Here is a 22,358-nt window from a genome sequence, read left to right on the forward strand (position 1 = left end):
ATATCATGGCAACTTGTTGTGAAGGTATTCACAATATGAGATATAACTTAAAACGATGCCGTTTTGCTAACATTCTGTTAATTCAGATTTGGCTATGTATTATTGATGCTTTTGCACTGTACATAGGCTAACAGGTCTGTAATTACCATTGTTGCCTTTTGATCCCCCTTTATGAATTGGGGATACATTTGTACATCTCCAGTCTATAGGGACCTCCCCTGAATCCAAGGATGCTCTCATAATTATGGCTAAGGATTTGCTTATTTCCTTTGCTGCCTCCCATAATATAATTGGATAGATTCCATCCACCCTAGGTGCCTTTTTTATGTCTATATTCAACAATTTCTCTTCCATTTTCCTTTCAGTTATCACAAAGTGGTTTAGTTCCTCATTAGAATTTGATAAACTTCTGGCATTCCCTTCTCTAAAGAATTCCTCGTGTGTGAATGTAGATGCAAAATACCTATTCAGTTTGTCCGCAATCTAAGCAGGATCATCAACAGTTAACCCATTGACATCAAGTGGTCCAATGTGATTCAACCCCTTCCTTCTACTGTTAATATAAGTAAAGAAGTCTTTGCTGTTTTTCTTTACATTTTTCGCCAGAGACTTCTCATAATCTGCCTTCGCTTACCTAACCTTTTTGACTGGATTAAAGACTAATTTATATCTGCCATAGGCTTCTTTCTATATCACCTGATAATTTATATGCATCCCATGCACTTTGCTTCTCTTCCAGTCTCAGTAGTTCATCTGATCTCCATTTAGGTCTAAGCCTTAAGCAGTATTTCTTTGTTTGTATGAAAAGCTTAGTAGCTTCTTTGATTACTTCCCTGAATAGTTTCCATTTAGAATTTGCTGTTGGTAACAGTGTTAGTTGGGCCCACTGCATAGAATCTAAAAATTCTCTGAGACCACTGTAGTCACCTTTATGAAAGCAAAAACTCTTCCCTTTACATCTTTAAGTAAATTCCACATTGCACATCAGTACATTGTGATCACTGCCACCTAGTGGTTCCTTTATCTTTAAATTCTTAATGCATGAATAATCACTGCTGATAGCCAGATCAAGAGTATTACTCCTTCTGGTTGCCTCTTGAACATGCTGCTATAGAAAACAGTCATCCAGTAAATCTATAAAAGTCTTGCTAGTGTGTGAGTGACCAATCCACAAATTCTAGTCAACATCAGTGGAAAGTTAAAATTCTCCATTATGAATCATTCTGATTTGCTGGCCCACTCTGTTTCTCTGTATGGCTGTTTGGTATACTCATCACAGTTATTAGGCCTATAAAACACTCCTCTCATGCCAGACTGACTCAGCATTGCACTGCCTTAGATTTAATATGCTTCTTAATTAAGATCATAACCCCTCTACCATTCCTGCTCTGTCTGTCCTCCCTATATGCATTGTACTTCCCATATTCAAATTCAGCATCGCTGATGTCTGAGTGACACCATGTTTCCGCTCTGCCTACAATTTCTGCATTTGAAGACTTAATCAGTACTTCAGATTCATAAAATTTATTTACAGTGCTCCTAACATTAGTGTACATGCACATGGTCTTACTCTTAGTTACCCTAACACAGCCCATGTATTCATTTGCTCCATGATGACCCACAGCAGGGCCTGAATCCTAGATACTTTTCTTTTCAGGCTGCTGTAGGTACCCCAATAGTAGCAGTGCAAGAATTACTTTGGTCTCCTCCCGTGGCTCTAATTAAGCTGTTAGTCTGTGTATCCACAAACTAAGTTTTCCAACCTACCCATCATTGCCTCAATAGCATCAGCAAATATTCTTGCACCCCTTCTATTCAAGTGTATTCCATTCCTGTAAATAGTCTCTCCTGTTAACAAGCACAGACCATGTTGTGAAAAATTCTACCCCACGAGCCTTGCACAATCTCTCCAGCACTGAATTGATTGACAAGGCTCTCAACATATACTGCTTCCTATCGTGTCTGAGCAGAATTGTTGACACTGTCAAATTCAATCATAATAATAATAATAGCAATAAGAGCTTAATTCACTCATAATGCAACTTTTTCCCCAACATTTCCCTGTACTTGTTAAGTCCTCAGATCTCCTACTCTTAGCATCATTAGTGCCAACATGTACAACAATATCACTTCTTAAAAAGATGATATTTGCTCTAAAACATCATCTACTTTTCCCCCTGGCAGACATATCATGGTCCTATTCCACCTGTCCTTCTTGAACATCATATTTCTCATTTCTCTGACAGTACAGTCACCGAATTAGAGGAATGTGGCAGTCATTTGCCCCATTGTAATAGTCTTTACATGTCATGTTCTTTATTTGGGTCTGCAAATTTGTGCATTGTTCATATGCTTTTGGAAAATAATCATAATGTGAACAGTGTTTCCCCATTGTTTGTGAAACACTGTTCACATTACTTTTTGATTACTCTGTGATTATTTTCCAATTCATGCAGGAACCTAAAAATGCATTCATAGATCCTTAGTACCCACGTGAATATGGTTGGGGAACCTTTGGATAATTAAAAGTTAAAAGATTACATGATGTGAAGACTTTTAGTAAATTTAAATTTCAATCAATTTGTATATAGCAAATATCTGAATAGAAATTTGGATATTATAAAATATATATATTTTTTAATAAAAGTTTATTTTCTTTTCTAGTATTGCCAATGAATTGGTGCGCCTCATTACTGGAGTAAGCTCTCTTCGTCCAGTTTTAGCCTCATTATTCCATCGAATGCTGTTGTATCCTGCACCACAACATCGATTAGAAGCTTTAAAGTCTGTTAAGGAGGTTTGTATGCCTATGTGAAAAGAGATAATTTAGACTTTACCTTGCAGCCAGTTTCTAATTTGAATAAAAGCTCAAAGTTTGAATAAAATTTAACAACCTGAGTAACTTAGGATTTCATTGTTGGCACTTTTCTGTTGGTTTTCATTTAACTTAAAAAAAAAAAAAATAATCACTCATCACTCTAGAATGGTAATGATAACCATATCAGCATTAATGGTATTGATAAATAAGTTTTACTCGTATTAATATTAATTTACTGAACTACGTAGTATGCGCATTCAAATTCAAAATAATTTGTGTTTACATGTATGTAAACACAATTATTGTGTTTACATACATGCACAACTTGCTTTTTTCTTTGCCTTCTAATCAGATTTCTCATATTCGGCCTTTGCCAACCTATTAACTATTACAGACTAGTTTATAGCTATTTTATATGATTTGTTTTGGTTCTTTTAATCTCTATAATGACTTTTTTTTTTTTTTTTTTGCTTTATCAAAATTATCCAGTTTCTTAATACATCTTGTACCACCATCCCATGTTGAAAGTCTAAGTCAAATCTACAATTCAGTTTAATATATTGCTGCTACATAGGCAAACAAAAGAACTATTTTCTTTCCTAAATCGTATAGGAATATATCATAAAATATAGTTATTACAATAAAGGTAATATTTCATATTCACCATTAGAAAGACACAATATGGCCCTAGCATTCTATGTGTTGTTAAACTCAACAACAACATAGGCAAACAAATGATGTTTATGCTATTGCTGGGCCAATATACATTTGCGGGTGACTTCTGCACAATACACAATATTCCTGGCAGGGCATTCAAATACTGGCCTTACAATGTACAGTAAGGTTCACTGTATGATCAAATCACTTTATATCTTCAAACAGGCCTATGGGGCTGGGAAATTCCATACTGCAATAATTAAAGACAAACACCAGCCAAGAAATTAAAAATTTTTACTATAAAAATAAAATATACAGAGATAAAATATAATGAAATACTGTGATACACTATCCGATAGTGTATCACAGTATTTCATTATATTTAATCTCTGTATATTTTATTTTTATAGTAAAAATTTTTTATTTCTTGGCTGGTTTAAGACCAAGAAATTTTTTATTTCTTGGTCTTTAATTATTGCAGAAAATCACTTTATGATGAACTCTCCATAATAAAAACCATTCGTTTTGAATTATTTTTTTTCGTTAAATTCTTTTAATTAATTTTCTTATTTTTAATTGTGTTAATTTGAGTTTTATTGTGTTAAATTGATGTTTATTTTTTAAAATTATTTGTTACTCTAATGTAAGTTTTTCGATTTTTTCATTTTAATTTCTGGAGAGTATTATATGGAAGTGTTCTACATACTATATTGAGGTAAACTTCTCTTATTATTTTACAAATACTAACTAATTAATATTTCTGTTCACTGACCTTTTTTTTTTTTTTTTTGGGGTTGTAAGATTTAAAACAGTAAAAAAGATTAGCAATCAAAAGCAAAGAACACGACATACGCAAATTGCAACTAACACAATACACGCAAGTGAGATATGGAGTAACAAGTTTACAAAGCTTAAAAAATAGAAATGAAGAGAAGATTCTGAAGTTTTATTTATGTTTTTTATATGATTGAAGCTTTTATGGAAGGGGAAACACATTTCACCATAATAACGTAAAAACCTACAGAATTCCAACTATCCGTATTATTGCAAATGCAATAAGATTGAGTTTACTACCTGTTTATAATAGTTGCACTAACAGAAAAGCCCAATAAACTGGAAACTGCAATTTTTATTGTTTTATGGTAGTGACCTCCAGAAATGTGCTTTAGAAAAATATCATAAAGCATTCAAAAATGATACTTATAATCAAACATACGATAATGATTCAGCGCTTACTTATTTCACTTTATGATGAGCTTATGATTGTCTCCGACCAGGCCACATGGTCCTTCCTCAGCCAATAGCAGCATTTGTAAATGTGTTGGCCGTGTATTTTGTTTTTGAATCCTTTAGTAGAAGTGATTTTTTGTGTTGTGCTTATTTGAAAATATAGTATTCAGTATTCTATATAAAACTAATACAATTTCCATCATAAAAATCACCTTTTAGAGAGATAAATAACTTAATTATATAGCTAATTTTTCTACTTCCAAGATCTTGGAATGAATTACTAAAAAACAATGTACCATTCAGTTCAAATTGCGATATTTTCACAATACGATGGTCTCTCTGGATTGGATTAATATTGTAAGTGGGGGTCCACTGTATATATCTATAGTGGTTCTTAACTTTTTATTACAGTATGTTACTGGTAAACATTTTATTGTATAGCTAGTTAATCATCATTATTTTAATATCATCAGAGTCCTTATCTAGTTTTAAAACACGTTGAATATACAATTTGAACAATAAAATAAATTTTTCTGTAGCTACTTAAGAAGCCCGAGTTGTTGCTGCAGTTTGCTGGCCCACCTCTACATATCAGTGATGGTAACAGCAACAAGAATCCACGATCAAGTGATCTTGATTTAATGAAAATGTAAGTCTCTAATAGATTATTAATATTCATTAATATTTAAATGAAATAGTAATAGTATTGGCCAAATAGTGCAAGGAAGCCATAGGCTTTTGCTGCCCTAGCAAAAAAAAAACAAACAAGCCAAGTAGATAAGAAAATACAAATTATATGCTTCCCTTCCAACACAGGTAACTATCCAGTTGACCTTTGAATTTATTCAAACTGTCATCCTGTGAAGGCAATCTGTTTTAGCGATCAGTGACTCACTGGCTAAAAGAAAACTTTCTACAGTCTAGTCTAAACCTCTTCCCCTGTAATTCGAATTTATGCTCACGAGTTCTGGAATTTTCTATAGTGAAAATTCTGTCTTCATTCATTTTACTAACCCCTCTCAGAGCCTTGGAAACCTCAATCAGGTCACCTCTGAGGTGCCTGGTTGCCAAGCTCCATAGCCCACATATTCAGTCTTTTCTCATATGGTTGCCCATTTGCCAATCTCACGATGCACATTGCCCATCTTTGGACCCTTTAAAAGAAGTTCAATGTCTTTTTTCAGATGTCTCTCTACTTGAACACAGTATTCCAAATGTGGTCTTACAATTGCCTTATACAGTGGGATTATGACCTCCCTATCTCTGCAGGATAATGTTCGATAAATCATCGATAGGACATCATGGTATTTCCTGGCTGCCTGTTTACACTATTAAATTCTATAGGGGGGGGAGGAAGGGGACTTTTATTCCTTTGCCCACCCTTTACCAAATTGAAAGTATAGTTTATTCACGTATGATGTAATTTTATTTTCTGTAAAAATTTGATCTACAAACTACAAATGTTCAATCTCATTATTGATATCTTTTTTATCTACCAAACTTTCAACTCATTAGCAGTGTACCTGTTCAGTAAATTTATACATCTGTCATAAAAAAATGTGGTATAGTACATGCAACACAAAAAGAAGGATCACTCTGAAACATTATAGAAAAATAAACAGAAAATAGTTTAATAGAATTGTAGTAGAAAACTGTCATTCAGTTATTCAAATTTGCATTGAAAATATGAGAGAATAGCAGCACTGCTCTAAATGATTACAATAGGCCATTATTGAAAACATTATGAAGATCTGTATTTAAGACCACTGTGATCATTGTTTCTATCAAGAATAACATTTGAAATGAGAGGAAATGTTTAGACTTGTAATAGTGGTAGATGACAGCCAGATATTGCACATTTCAGTTTATCTTCTGGTAGTAGCAGAAATACTAGGAACACCTTTGAATGACAAAGGTTGCAGACAAAGAACCCCATAGGCAAGCTAACTCCATTGCTTTGAATGCGCATTGTCAACCTACTTCTGTATCATGACATTGCATATACATCTGCAGGGAGCTCATAGTGTAGTACACTGAAAGGACAGAATTTGTGGGATACCTGGTTCCTGGGTAACGCGATGCTGTCACCACTCTCGCTAGTGGATGAACAGGTATATGGGTACACTGCATTCACATAGACAGTAATTCGATGTCAGTACGATAAACGTCGTGAGTTAACCAACTTTGAAAGAGGGTTGATAGTGGGTGCCCGACACATGGGTCACTCTATTGCGGGGTTGTACAGAAATTGTCCTATCTCCATTCGACAGTATCAAGAGTGTATCGGGAATATGCAATTTCTGGAATAACATCTCGTCGTGGTCAGAGCTGTGGGAGGAGAAAGGTGGTGGATGAATGTGGCTGTCGATGTCTGTTTCACATTGTTTCAGCCAACTGGAGAGTGACAGTGGCACAAATCACCATCGAATTCAACGAGGGAGGTACCAGAAACGTCTCCACCAAGACCATCAGGCGATCATTGGCCGCAATAGGTTATGGGAACCGCTGACCCACGAGTCCCATTGCTAACACCATGACACAGGACTATGCCTCAACTGAGCAAAAGAACATCGGCACTGGACCTTGGATGATTGGAGACAGGTCTCCTAGTCCAATGAATCCTGTTTCCAGTTATTTTGAGCAGGTGGGAGGGTGCGTATCTGGCGGAAACCACATGAAGCTATGCACCCATCATGTCAATAAGGAACTGTTCAGGCAGGTGGACAGTCGGTAATGGTTCGGGACGTGTTCAACTGGCACACGTTGGGACCTCTGGTACGTCTAGATGCATCTCCGAATGGACCAGGTTATGTGTCCATCCTTGCAGACCATCTGCATCCCTTCATGGTCATTGTGCACCCATAGAGCTGTGGTGACCAGAACATGGTTCGAAGAGCATTCCACAGATTTTACCACTATGGAATGGCCTTCCCGTTCATCAGACATGAACCCTGTGGAGCATCTTTTGTGATTCTGTAGAAAGGTCTGTTCGAGCTGTGGATCATCCACCCAGGAACACAGTGGAATTTTGGACAGCAGTGCATCAATCATGGATGGAAATACCTGTGGAACGCTTTTGTGAACTAGTGGACTCAGTGCCTCGCCATGTGACTGCCCTTATCCAGGCAAAAGGTGGGCCTACCCGTTACTAGGTAGGTATCCCATGATTTCTGTCCACTCAGTGTAATCAGCACCCAAACCATCTGAAACATTTCCATAAATAAAGCTTTATGTGCATTGATCACTGAGTTTAATTTAGCACACTAATCTAAACTGGTTGTGGAAATCACACCATCTATAATTTTCTGTTGAGAATTTCCAGTAAGCTGTTGCTAGTCTGAAGACTCATTCTGTCCTCACATGAGAGTGGTGCTGTGCTCTCTCTCCTGTCAGTCCCCTATACAGACAATAGGCAAATAATACACCCAAAGATACACTCCCAGTGGTAGGATTCATGGAATAGACAGACTACAAATAAATTACATCATATAAAGCCTGAAATTGAGCCATGGCAGTCTAGTCTGTACAGGAATCATAAAGAAGTTGTTCTTGCTAGGACTCACGTAGGACTCAATCATCTGACACATTCGTATTTGCTGAGAGCTGATGACCCTCCTATATGTGAGTCCTGTGAGACAGTTTTATCTCTGAGACGTATTTTAATTGAGTGTCCAGATTTTAAGGATACACATTTTACCACTTTTAACCATCTGACTGAGCTTATACACTCAGTCAGATTTTATCTGACAATGACAAGGTATGAACTGTTTTTACTCTTTTACAAATTATTAATTTACATACATAAAAATAAAATAAAGCATACATTTTTAGAATATATAATATCTGTGTAGATGCACCATAAACCCATAAAATTAAACTATGTATGTAGCATAAAGACATCATTTTAATTATATCTCGTATTGTGGCTACCTTCACAATGAGATACCAGGTATTGCACTACTTTGGGCGCCTCCGTAGCCAGGTGGGCAGGAGCAGCAGTGCGTAGCACATGCTTCTTGATTAGACTGGGGTTTGAGCCCATGACCACCAAATACGGAGGATGTGGAAAGGTCAGGGAATGACCATCGCATGTCCCTGGAGCAATATGGCCTTAGTTGCTAATGCTCCTAAAAACTAAATAACATAACAGCACTACTTCGAATAAGTAACACTTCTCTAGTAGACTACTGTTACTTATTCTCATTGGGCACCACTACCACCCAGACAGCACCGTTTCAAAGCTTGTTGGCCTTTCATCAGTGAGTGGGCAGGTACCCTAGTAATGCAGACAGGCCATCACAGTTGCAAAGTTAATTCTACAATATGAGAGATGCCAAATGGTGAACAGAATGGTACTGTATTTAAAGACTAAATGTACATGACATAATTCCATATGAGTTTAAATTAACTATATAATATCAGTGTAGATACACTGATATTATATAGTTATTATATACACTGATATTATATGATATTACATAGTTAACCCATATGGTATATCTACACCATTATTATATAGCTAATTTAAATGCATATGGAATTATGCCTGGTGAATTTAGTCTTTAAATTTTTAGAATATATACCACCTTTTAAACATATACTTAACCTCCTTTAAAGTTACCAGAATCTATTTTTTAGCTTGTCTTGGCGGATAATAGACATAGCTTCTAATATGCCAATAAATCGTATACAAAACTTCTTCTCCCACCAATTGAAAATGAAATATTTCTCACTGTGATGGGATGAATCAAAGGCTAACTGTAGTCCAATGGAAATTCCACTAGAGAACAGTCAAGCCCATATGCTGCTATGAAAAATGCATATCCATCTGTGAACTGTGGTGCCAGAAAATAAAGAAAAATGCAATTTGACTGCCCTTAATTTAATATATGTTTACAGTCACAATGAATATGTAAACTTCCTCTAGCTTTGGCCATCTCAAGAATGAACTGAATTTATTTTATTTTTAGTTGGTTGTAGGTGAAAGCTGTATGTTTTTTCCTCCTGGTAACTCAGGTTTTTCATCTTGACATACAGCCAGACTAACCAATAAATATATGCAATTTACAGACATGGCATCAATATTTTGTGTCCATAAGGAACAAGTTGCCAGGAACAAGCAAGGAACCAGTTCAATGGGTTGGTGCAGGGGAGATGTTCCTTCCCTGTTTCTGGCAGCAGTTTCTCAATTCTTTAAGCAGGACAGCATGCCTCTGTGCTTGCCTGGGTAAATATAGGTTTCTGCTTATCTATCCTGTACTTTAATCTTGTTTTACATTAATTTTTTGTAATTTGATTTTTAATTTTTTCTGGCATGAAGGCGCCAGTTCGTACTTCTTCAGTATTACTGTTGAAGTTTGCAACAATTCTTTTAATATGATATAATAATTTTCAAATTTGTAAAACTGTACTATTTTTTTTTTAAGCAGCAGTACCTTCTACATTATTTTTGTATCACATCATTTGATTTCATCAACTTAGATCTGAATTACAGAAAATTTCAGGTTTTTAAACCAAAATTGGACAAGAATGACTGACAAGTGCAATGTTCTCATCCAATTTTCAAAGCCATTTTTGTGCTGCCATCTGTTAAAACTGTGTCTACTATTAGAAACACAGATAAGAGATGGCAGTGTGTACTGCCATCTCTTACTTCTCTTACTTACATCTCTTACTTATAATAAACTTCAAGACAGTTTATTATAAATTAATGCTTTATTTAAAATGTACTTGAAATAACCTTCAGAATTGTAGATCTGTGTATATAGATCCAGATCCACTTGTGTAAAATGTGGATCAACATTTTCGCTCCTGAAAGTCCTATTGAAAATCCATTGGCTGTAGTCTGAGATATGTTTATATAAATAAATGCCCCAGTGTATGCATTAAAAAAATTATAAGCTTTCTGTTTGTTCAATTTTAAGAAAATCTGAAATTGCTTGGCAAATGTTTCTTAAAGAGTCATAAAATTTCATAAAAAAAATCCATTCACTGGATTCAGATTATTACACATAAGAATGGATGGACAGATATGCATAAAACTAATTTATCATTTACAAGCATATATAGAAAGTTAATTTACTTAAAATATACTTCTTCAGATTATGGTTCCCTGATAGAAATTCTGAAAATACATTCCATCTAAAAGAAATTAGAATTAACCATCATAGATATTAAAAAAAAGTGCATATGAATTTAAAAAAATCATATTTGAAATGATTTTTTATCCTGCAGTTTAAAAATGAAATTTAATCCTGCAGTTGGCATTCTGGTGTGAAGTATACTAAAAAATTTAAACTAAAAAATTAAAATATTCATTTAAGTGAAGTCAATATGAATTTTAATGTTCCTTCATTGTTTTGGCTTTCAATCTGCATCATTATTTATGTTCAAATTTGGACACAGTATGGCTATAATTAAAAAAAAAAAAAAAAATTGATTTTTTTTTCTGCTAGCCCATTCATGTGAATTTTATGGAAATTATATGATTATAGTTATATGAATTATGTGTTTTATTCATGTGAAATATGCTAGCCCATTCTGTTTTTTTTTTTTTGGAATAGCCCAGTGGCGCGCAAACTTATTTCGCTCACGACCCCCTTTATTATATATAAAATTGATGTAAATCCCGAGGGAGGATGACAAGATTTTTAGAGAAGAAAAATGGCATTTTATAAATTATGTACTAGAAAATTTTATTTGAGTACTGAGAAAGGAATAAAGAAAATTGTTTCCTTTTTAATTTACACATTAAAATAATTGTTTAATTTTTGGACACTTAGAAGTTATAGCCCTTGCTATTTTTTGAATTTTGTTTAATTTTTTTATTGAATACAGCAAAAACAACAAATCAAATTCTTATTCTTCAATTAAGATTACAAAACAATAAAAAATGAACAATTACAAAACAATTAATGAGAAGGATGAGCCTGGATAACCGATAATATTTGGATGCAATATTTGAAAATGCTAATCTCATGTCATCGTCTGTATCAGGTCTGGAATGCTGTTTTGTTTTTATGGCTGTTAATTTTGAGAAACGAACGTCACATAAATATGTAGACTCAAAAGTTATCTTTGTATCGCCATTTCTGATAATTTTGGATACTCATCTCGAAGAGAAAGCCAAAATTTTTCACAAGTAGGCTTGAAACAAGCACGTCAGATGACAAGTCGATGAGATCTTCCTTTTTGCTCAATGGTAATTTTGGGACATGAAATTTCAAAAGTAAAGGGATCATGAATCCAATACAACTTTTTTTGTGGAAATATATTAAATCGTTTGGAAAAATTCTTAATTAGCATTGTTAGGTGGGTGGCAATGACATCCCTAAATTGTAAAATGTCAATATTATTGCTATTAACAAAATCAGAAAAAATGGGAACATTTCAGTATTATTTCGCTCAAATTCAGTTTTCGAAAGGTTAAGTTTATTTTTGAAAGCTTCTGAGTATTAATATATTTGTTAAGAAAGAAATACAGTATAACCCAGTGAATGTATTTAATAACACAAATATACAGCAGATACCATCTAAACCTACAGTCATACAGCTCGCTATGGGTATAGAAGCCAGTATTACCAACCTTCCCGAAGAAACTGCCAACGAGATCCATTTCAGGACTGCCGCAATCCTCCGCAGCACTCGGAAAGCTTACTCAAACCTTAACCATCGTCAACATGCCGCCCTATCATCTATAGGAAAAGACAACACCATTGTCGTACTTCCTGCTGATAAAGGGTGCCGGACCATTGTATTAGACTGGTCAGCCTACCGAGAGAAAGCCCTGGCCCTACTACTAGACCTTAATGGGTGGATCAGACAGAGGTTCATATATATTTGGGTCTGAAACGTCTAGAGACACATGTCAATAAACTCGTCAACACATGGTTTAAAGAGAAGAAAATCTCGACTACAACTCAGCATCTTCTACATGCCACCGGCTGCCAATTTCCACAATTCTATGGATTGCCAAAGATCCACAAACCGGGTATTCCCCTCAGACCTATAGTATCGTGCTGCAATGCCCCAACATATGAACTATGCAAGCATATTGCACGCCTCCTCTCACCTCTTGTAGGAAATACCACACACACACACACACACACTGTTAAAAATAACAGCGGATTCATCCACGTTTAATTCATCCACATTAAAGACCTTTCAATTCCTGACAGCTCCGTCATGGCATCATTTGATGTGGTCTCATTATTCACTTCAATTCCTGTCCAACGGGCTGTACTCTGTGCCAGGAGGCTCCTCGAGAACGACTTAAGCCTTCCAACCAGAACATCACTATCCACTGATGACATCTGTACCGCTCTCAACCTATGCTTATCAAGCAGCATCTTCACCTTTGAGGATTCAGTCTACCAACAAGTACATGGCACTGCCATGGGTGCCCCTGTCAGCTCCGTAGTAGCCAACATCGCCATGGAAGATTTAGAGGAGCAGATACACCTGAACTCGCCTGTACCTATTACAACATGGTGCAGATACGTTGATGATATTTTCACTGTAATACCACATGGCTCTGAAACAGCATTACTAGAATACCTTAATTCCCTGTCTAATTTCATACAGTTTACTCTAGAGTTAGAAATCAACGAGGCGCTTCCGTTCCTAGATGTCTTAGTGCAGCGTGTAGGCCCACGTCTAGAGACTTCGGTATACCGTAAACCTATGTGGTGCGGACAGTTTACAAACTACAGATCTGGCCATACACCCAGTCATCTCAACAGCACTGCCCGCACCCTATTCTCCAGAGCTTGGAGCCATTCCAGCACTGATGTAATCAGACGCAACGAGATTTCCCGTGTGAGGACAGACTTGACCAAATGTGGATATCCATCTCATGTGCTAGACAGATGCCTATTACAAGCACAAGAACTCGCATCCCACCCAAGACCCCCGAATCAAGACAGTATACAATCCGCCTACATTCCCTACTATCCAGGCGTGTCAGGTCGGATCTCAAAAATCCTTAGAAATTACAACATCAAATGCATACAGTTACCCTGCAGAAACCTACGTTCGCTTGTCTCCAGTGTGAAGACCCCTGTCACACCTCTCTTACGCAGCAATGTAACATACCGCATCACCTGCAGAGACTGTGACAGCTGCTACATAGGTGAGACATCAAGACGTTTTCAAGATCACCTTACAGAGCATGACAGAGCAATCCGGCTTGCCGAAACTGACTAGTCTGCAGTGGCGGAACATTTTTGGGCCACCAACCACGATCTTGATCCCAAACGTGACTTCGAAATAGTGGACCACTCGTGACACTTTTGCCACCGCGCATGGCTAGAGTCACTTAATACATTAAACAATCCGAAGACCATAAACCGCTGCAAAGGTATGAGAATGCACCCCATCCTGGAGACAACCATTCTACACCTCAACAAACACTGGAGTAAAACAGCGCATGTCCGTGCGACAACAATAGGAAACCAGCTTGAATAACATGACTTCACTCTCAGCTCACTGCACGCATAACTGTATTAGTTGTATTCAAATATATTTGTTCCCTGTCCTTGTTCAGGCTTAAATTAAACCCATTAAGTTTTTCAAATATATCAACAAGATTTCCAAGCCATTTTTTTAATTGTAAACAATTGAGCAAGGTTCTGATCTGTATTTGATAAAAACAATAAAACTTCATGTTGGAGGCCAAAAAGACGTCGCAACACTTTACCACTGGACAACCACCTCACTTTTGTATATAAAAGCGTTTCATAAGCGGATCCCATTTCATTACAAAGTATAGTGAAAAGTCTGCTATTTAAGCTTCTACTTTCAATAAAGTTGGTCACATGTACTGCATCATTCAAAACTTCGTGCAAATCAGTTTACATTTCCTTGGCTACTAATACTTCCCTATGTATAATGCAATGATTTAAAACAATATTTGGAGCAATTTCCTTTACTTTGCCTTTTAAACCTTTATTTTCTCCTGTTAATGCAGCCATCAGTACAAATTGCAACACCCTTGTTCCACGTTAGATTATTTGTTTGAAAGAAAATATTTATAACATCAAAAATCTTCTGGCCCATCGTTCTTCCTTCCAAACTTTGGAAAATAGAAAATTCACCAAAATATCTTCCTCGTAGCAGTATCCAACATATACAATAAGTTGAGCAAGGTTTGAAATATCTGTGGATTCATCTATTGTATTGCAAAAATTGGGCTTTCTCTCAGTCGATTAAATAAATTGAATTTTATGTTGTCCGATGACTGTAAGACACCTCGAAACTGTCTCTGGACAGAGGAATGGTTTTTAAATCATTGCTGTATTTTTCTCCATGCATTATTGAAATAATTTTTATTGCAGCAAGGAGAATGTACTGAATTACGAAGCAGAATAAAGCTTGCATGCAACCAGAGCCGACGGAACACGGTAAGCCGGGCATAGGGGCACCAACATCTGGGGGCGCCGAAATTCAAAATTTTTATTATAATAATATTTAATAAAAGTATCTCAAGGGCACCAAATACATTTCTGTCTAGGGGCGCCAAAAACCCTAGCACCGCGCTTGCATGCGACACACTTGCTATGTATATTTACTGCTCCCGCACATTCGCACCTCTGACTTTTAGGCAATACAGTACAGGCAATTTGAAAATTTGTCCTGTAGGAAGCACAAATTAACAGCTAAAGGGATTACCATGAGGGATTAATTGAGCAGAAGTAGCAATACATACTGAGAAGTCGCACTAGTCAGCTGCTTTTTGTTTCCATAGCCAGTGAACAAATTAAGGCATGGTGGTTCAGTAGGGTTCATTCGTATCTCAGACTTAGTTCAAATAGCAAGGTCTCTACACCTACAGTATTAAAAAAGTAATTTTAACAACAGGTTTTTAGCTTTTATGTACACAAAAATAAATTTATTTAAAAATTTCCACGGCCCCTTTAATTTATCCCGCGACCCCTCTGGGGGTCGCGCCCCACAGTTTGCGCACCACTGGAATAGCCGACTAATTTTTTAAAATTAGAAATGAAAATGAATAATAAATAATTACCTTATTTCAAATTGCTTTAAACTTATTTTCTTTCCAAATAAATGCATTGTGATAGAAATCATCACGTTATTTGAGTATTGTTGGCACACTTTATGCTACAACGGTAATAGTCAAAAAAATCTTCGCTTGTAAGTACAATGTTGCAATTTAAGAGATATATGTTATTTGTAATTGTATCCCTTATTTGCATTAAAATAATGGGTGGCACTTCAAAATGCACAATTTTAAGTTATTTCTAGCCTTTATTCCAAAAATATTAAATAGTTTACAAAATATACTGCATGCCTGCTTGAATGATTTTTTTTTTTTTTATTTAATAACACCCAGCCAAGGGTTGCCAAATTCATATTTTAAATTTGAATCTTAAAGAGCAAATTAATGCATTTTATTGCCTCGGTTTTTTCTATTAAAATCTATATATTCTCTGAAATGTTTTTTTTACAGTGTAATGGATTCGTTGGTAGAATGCTGTCACAGCAATGAAAGTAATGTTTGTTACATCGGTGTGTCATGTGTTGCAACATTGCTGGTAAGTCTAGAACAGATCTGTGAAGGCAAGAATATACCAGAAGAATTGGTAAATCACATTAATATGCAACAGAAAATGTTGGATGAAGTTAATTATAAAAGTAAGCAATATATTTATTAGAATAACTGATAATTTCAGTTGATAGTAATTCTTTTTGCTGTAGGTTTACATATTCCATTTAGATATTTTATTATTTTAAACATTTATCTTAATTGTTCAGCCTTTTTTGGATTAGTATTAATATAATAGGGAGATTGAGTCTTTTTGTTTTCTAAACATAAATTAATAACATTAAAACAGAGAGGCAGTTTTAAGTTTTGAATTTCATTTAAAAATTTGACCTCTTATTTGTGTATTAATTTCTAGTATGTGATATTAAATGATTTTCTGCAAACGAAAAAACAGATATTTTTTGTTCTTTCATTTTATTTTGTTTGACTATACCCATATGTCCTTCAAGTCTCACATTAGTTTTGATATTTCGTTTTATCACAGTTTAGGTTACTAAAGAGTCTACTATCATTGACAGCAGATTACTGTTATTTGTTCAGCCAAGATTTTAGCCATGTGTAACTTAGAGAATGGGCATATGTTAACATGCCCCTCCTCCAGGTGACATAATTTCCTTTGTGTTTTGGCTGCCTTATCAAATATTAGCTAATCTATCATGATGCAAGCTGTTCGGAAAATGTGGAAAATTTAGTTATTAATGTAATAATATAGTTAATAAGAAAAAGTTTATACTGCCTCATATAACATCAGTATTATGGGTTGAGGCATTAACTGACATGTGTGTTACAAATTAATTTTACATTTAATGTCAGATATCTTAATAATAATATATACTTTATTACCAACCCCTTCCTCCAGAAACAGTTATAGTTAAATGGCACATCTTGGCACAGAAAACTAGAGGAATTTACAATGAACTAATAAATAAGAACTTTATAATGAGATGAAGAAAAAGAAAAGAGGAAAAAAAGCATCTACTTAAAATAAATATAAGTTCTGTGTTCAACAACAAAAATGCATGGATGGATGCAGCATGCAATTGAAAGCTAAGGTGGGCAATAAGCAAAACTCCAAGATACTTTCCAGGGCTGAAGACAATGGAATATCATTATCCTCAAATCTGAACGTAAAGGTTGGTGAACCAAAGGAAAAATATGATACTTCATTTTGGGTGGCTTAATCTTGAGGAGCAAAGCCAAATGCATAGTCCAGGTGTTGGTAGACTTTGTGATACTTTGATTCTCTAAAATGATAAATGAATTTATGCAACCTTCTCCCAATAAATAAAGGTTTCATTTGGGATAAAGTTTTGCAAAAAATAAATATACCACTCACTCGGAAAAATTAAATTTTTAATCTTTATATATAAAATAAAACAATGATAGAATTTTAACTAAATTAAAGGTTTAATTTAGTTAAAATTAAAGGTTTTCAACCCAACCTGACCCACAGTTTGAGAACCCTTGACATTGTTTACAAAGGCTTGAATTAAAGCCTATACAGAAAGAGAAACATCCTTATCAATTAGCACTAATGAAACAATGTCATCAGCATAAGGAATGAAATTAGTGTAAATTCTTGAAGAAGAAGAATGAAAAATAAAAATGGCCACAAAGGCCTGAAACTGAAATTGTCCCAACAAACTCAACCTTCATTTATTTGATTAAAGTTCAGCCTATATTGAAGTTGTAAAAATCTATAACTCAAAATAGTTCCTGAAAAACCAAGAATGATATTATCTATTGCAAAAAAAAAAAAAAAAAAAAAAATTAATAACCAAAAAATAGTGGAATTTGAAGGAATTAAAACACTAGCATAAGATCAAAAACCTAATTTGTGGGAAGTTAGGTACTCATTAGTGCAAAACCTGACACCCAGTTAAAAGTTAAATTAATTTAACTTGTATAAATTGCTTCCCACCTATGAGGATGCCCAAAAGCACTTGAATGGTCATCTGGAACATGCCATTGCTAAAAGTACCAATACACTTCTTGGGAAAAGTGTTACTGATGGTAGAGTATTGAGGCAGTTCATGCTGTATCTCTATTTTATGTACAGTTTATTCTGAGATAGACATGAGGCTTTTCGCCGAATTATTGTTTTCAGGTATATCGTTACTTATTAACTGAATCGTTAGATATAATAATTCACAAAAAAATGACTACCAAAATTAATATATATTATACTATAATATGTGATATTATCAGAATATGTATTTTCTTTTTGATTCACCCTTCCCTTAAAAATTGCAAAAAAAAAAAAAAAAAAAAAAAAAAAACCAACCAGTGTTCAGCAATTAAATAACCCTAATAGTTATATTATTGAAAACAGCAATTTCTAAATAATAACTATTACTGTTTAAGAGTTTTTCAAATTCTGGAGTGTAGCATGCTAAAACAAATGATAAGACAAATTGAGAAATTGTGGTGTCTAGGCACGGACAGGCTTGCACGTGGTATCTACTCTCATATGGCCCACCAATGAAACTTGTAGGGGAAATCTTGCATTTTAGGGAGGACACTTTTTCTCTTGGTGGAGATATGTAGTTATTGGAAATGTTTGTAGTTAAATTACTTTAAATTAAGCATAGTCACATTATAAATGAAAATGTTTGATTAGCTAACATAATCATGTCACCACTGATAATAAAAGAAAAATTCTTCCCCTTTGCCTTTTCCAAATAAAATTTAATTCTAAAATAATGAACCAGATATTCATCCAGCAAAATTAAGAAGCCAAATTAGAGTCTATGACATTTAGAAATTGAATGCAGGACTCCTGCCACAGAACTGACTCCAGTCAATTTTATGACATGATTAAAATGAATGTTTAATCAGTTGGTTCAGATATAAATGATCAAGTGGTGGGAATGTACTTAATGTTATGCTGTTCTGTTGATGTGTAATAACTTTTTTAATTTGAATAAAATTTTGTGATGCAAGTGCGAGTACACCAAACTTAAATCACATAGAATTTTGCACAAGATGTCAGAATCTTTAATACAAAATTATATCTAGTGGTGATAATGCATTTACAAAGTTTAATTTATTTCACTCTTTTGAAATTGTAGTATTCTTTAGGGACTCACTGAAAATAAGAATTTATTATGACCGTTAGGAAAAAAAATTAATTTTACTTATGGTGCAATATTATGAATGAGTTTGAATGATAAAGACTTAATTAGTGTTAAGCAATATAAACTAATTTTTGCATTGCTGGATACTGTCTAATTGCTAGATGGTACAAATTGTTTTATGGTAAAACAATTAAAGTATTATTTTAATTTTTCTTATTTCAAAATATCTTGCTCTTTAAACACAAATGTTTTATTGATTTCTCTTAAAGTTCTTTTTGTTATATATACCTTATGTAAAACAAATACTTTACAAATACAAATATGTTTAATTTTTTCAGATACCCAGTGTAAACAAAATAATTCACATTTTCATCATGCGAATAGAAACTGCACTTCGCCGTACATACAAGAACCTTGTAGTAAATGTGATAATGAACCAAATAATATAATCTCAGCAGATCAGAATCCTGATCGGTGTATTGATAATTTGGAAAGTGAACATTCCAAATACTCCAGTGAGGAAAGTAATGAAAATGTTGAAAGAGAAATTGTAAAAAATAATGAAGAAACAAATAATTATATTTCAGAATTCAGTAATTCACTGAGTGTTATACATAAAAATGAATCTATAAGGGATTCTGATGATGTAATTTGTGAAAATATTGAGTTGGAATATATAATTGAAGATGAACAAGTTAATGAAACTGTTTCTGAAACAAAGGAGCACGTAGAGGAACAGAGCAAAGTACAAACCATTACAGATGAATTGAGATTTAAAGATGAAGAGACTGACATATCAAAAGAGGCTGAGATACAGATATGTGAACCATTAAATATTGCTGATGATAAATCTGAAGAATATTGTGAGGCTAACAGTGTAGACTTTGTGGAAACAAATTCCGACGTTGAAAATATTTATATTGAAAAAGAAGGAAATACTGATTCTTCATCCACTACCACAGAAGGTCCCGAGGATAGTCTTGATGAAGAGGTAGATTTTATTAAATTATTTTCTTATTACTTTTGCAGGGATACTGTTACTATGCTAAACTCCAAAATATGTGTATCTTTAACTCCTACAACTGGGTTGTGTTTTGTCCTCCACCAGTACATTGTTGCAGGGTAGCAGGGGGTTATTTCATCACAGTTGTTGAAAATCACATAATTTGGTCACAATATTTATACACTTCTTCAGTGGGTATAGAATGATCCTGTGAAAAATTTAATGCAATAAAGTATATGAATTCTATATTTTAACTACAGCAGGATTAGCTTTATTATGCTTTATTCTTATTCTTGATTTTTTTTTATTTCTCTTAAAATTCTTTTTGTTATATATTCTTCATGTAAAACAAATACATGTTAATATTTGTTTAATTTTTGCAGATGTTCAGTGTAAACAAATTAATAATTCACAAAATAATTCATCTACTGCATTGAAATATCCCCCTGTCATCCTAAAGTATAGAAAAATCAGAAAATTTTAAGTCCTACAGTTAGAAATATGGTATATAAAATCAGAAAATTAAGTTATTTCTAGCTTTTATTCCAAAAATATTGAATGGTGTACAAAATATACTGCTTGCAATAAAAATGATTTGCCCTTAACACTCCATCCACATGCTGTATTATTGGCCAAGTATTTATTTTGCAATTGCAAACAAGTATCAGCACCTTCTGCTATGTTTTGAGTTTTTTTTGTACACTGCTTTCCTTTTCTTTTTTTATGCTTGTTATTTCTCCTGTTTTCTCTATTAAATTTGTCAAAAAGATAGATTTAATACAGAAAACAGGAGAAACACATTAAAACAAAAGTAATTAATATGATTATAGAACATTACCAGGAGTTTCTTTACTGGTCATAACCAGTTTTAACACAAAGTTACCAAATAAATACATGTTTCATTCCATATAAATATATAATTCTTGACATGGAATACAGTTGTCAGAATTTCTAACGGTATTGGGTAAATACACTGGTGTGCAAAATTTAAGGACCAGTCAGGTTTTCACCTGTAGCTTCTCATAGGAGTGGCCTGGATATGGGAAAAGCATGCCAAAGGAACCTAGTGAGGTACAGAAATGATGAAGGAAACAACACCGTCACAACAATGGAAACAAAATGGTACAGAGGGACTTTATTCAAAAATGGCAACATAGCACTGGCTGCCATGATACAGATGCATCATGCCAAAGATGGAACAAAGGGAAGAGGTGGTCCTCAGTAGGAGATATGGCCACTCCTAATGTCGATGCAGACTTTGCACCGCCTGTCCATACTTAGAACAATGTTGTTGATAAGTTCTTGCGATAACATCATCCATTCCTCTGTCAGTGCCATCTTCAGCTGGTGGGTATAGATGTGCCGCTAGGCATCTCCCCAGAGCATCCCATACGTGTTCAATGGGATTTAGATCGGTGGAACGGGCGGGCCAATCCATACGAACAATGTCCTCACTTTCCAAAAGCATATCAACAGCTGCAGTGCGATGAGGTGTGGCATTATCATCCATAAACATGAACTCTGAGCCAATGGCACCTCGGAACAGATGCACATGGAGAAGGATTATCTCAGTACTATAGCATGCACCAGTTGCAGTACCACCTTCCAGTATCTGGAGTTGTGTATGTCCATCCAGGATAATGCCTCCCCAGACGAGAACACCTCAACCGCCATATCGATCCCTTTCAATGATGTTTGCGGGGTGATACCGTGGGCCAACGCCAGATTAGCTGACGTCCAGAATAGCTGCTGAGACTGAATCTACTCTCATCAATAAACAGTACCTTAAGTAAAGATTTTGTAGTTGTAACTTTTAGAAATAGTGTTGGTCCTTAAGTTTTGCACACCAGTGTACTATTACCTGAAAATTTTAGCAGAACCAGGCAGAAACAAACATCTTGCTTCTTTAAAGCATAAAAATTATGTGAAGATATTTTAATGCTGGTTTTTCAGATAATACACGAGCCAGTTCTGACTGAGATGCATGTAAAGAAAAAGGGGAGAAAAATT

At 34.6% G+C, this 22,358-nt stretch overlaps 1 protein-coding gene across 1 annotated transcript in view; it reads left to right on the plus strand.

Annotated features, from left to right (window-relative positions):
• Window positions 1-22,358, plus strand: part of LOC150081364 (brefeldin A-inhibited guanine nucleotide-exchange protein 3) — a 235,668-nt gene that overhangs the window by 70,287 nt on the left and 143,023 nt on the right. The window contains exons 11-14 of the mRNA XM_090380184.1: window positions 2,665-2,797; window positions 5,245-5,354; window positions 16,173-16,357; window positions 19,684-20,336. Coding sequence (XP_090236310.1) covers window positions 2,665-2,797; window positions 5,245-5,354; window positions 16,173-16,357; window positions 19,684-20,336 — 1,081 coding nt within the window. The remainder of the gene's footprint in view (window positions 1-2,664; window positions 2,798-5,244; window positions 5,355-16,172; window positions 16,358-19,683; window positions 20,337-22,358) is intronic.

Source organism: Mastigoproctus giganteus, chromosome 8 (assembly GCF_048544385.1).
Source record: "Mastigoproctus giganteus isolate SK-2022 chromosome 8, ASM4854438v1, whole genome shotgun sequence".
NCBI classification, from domain to species: domain Eukaryota; kingdom Metazoa; phylum Arthropoda; class Arachnida; order Uropygi; family Thelyphonidae; genus Mastigoproctus; species Mastigoproctus giganteus.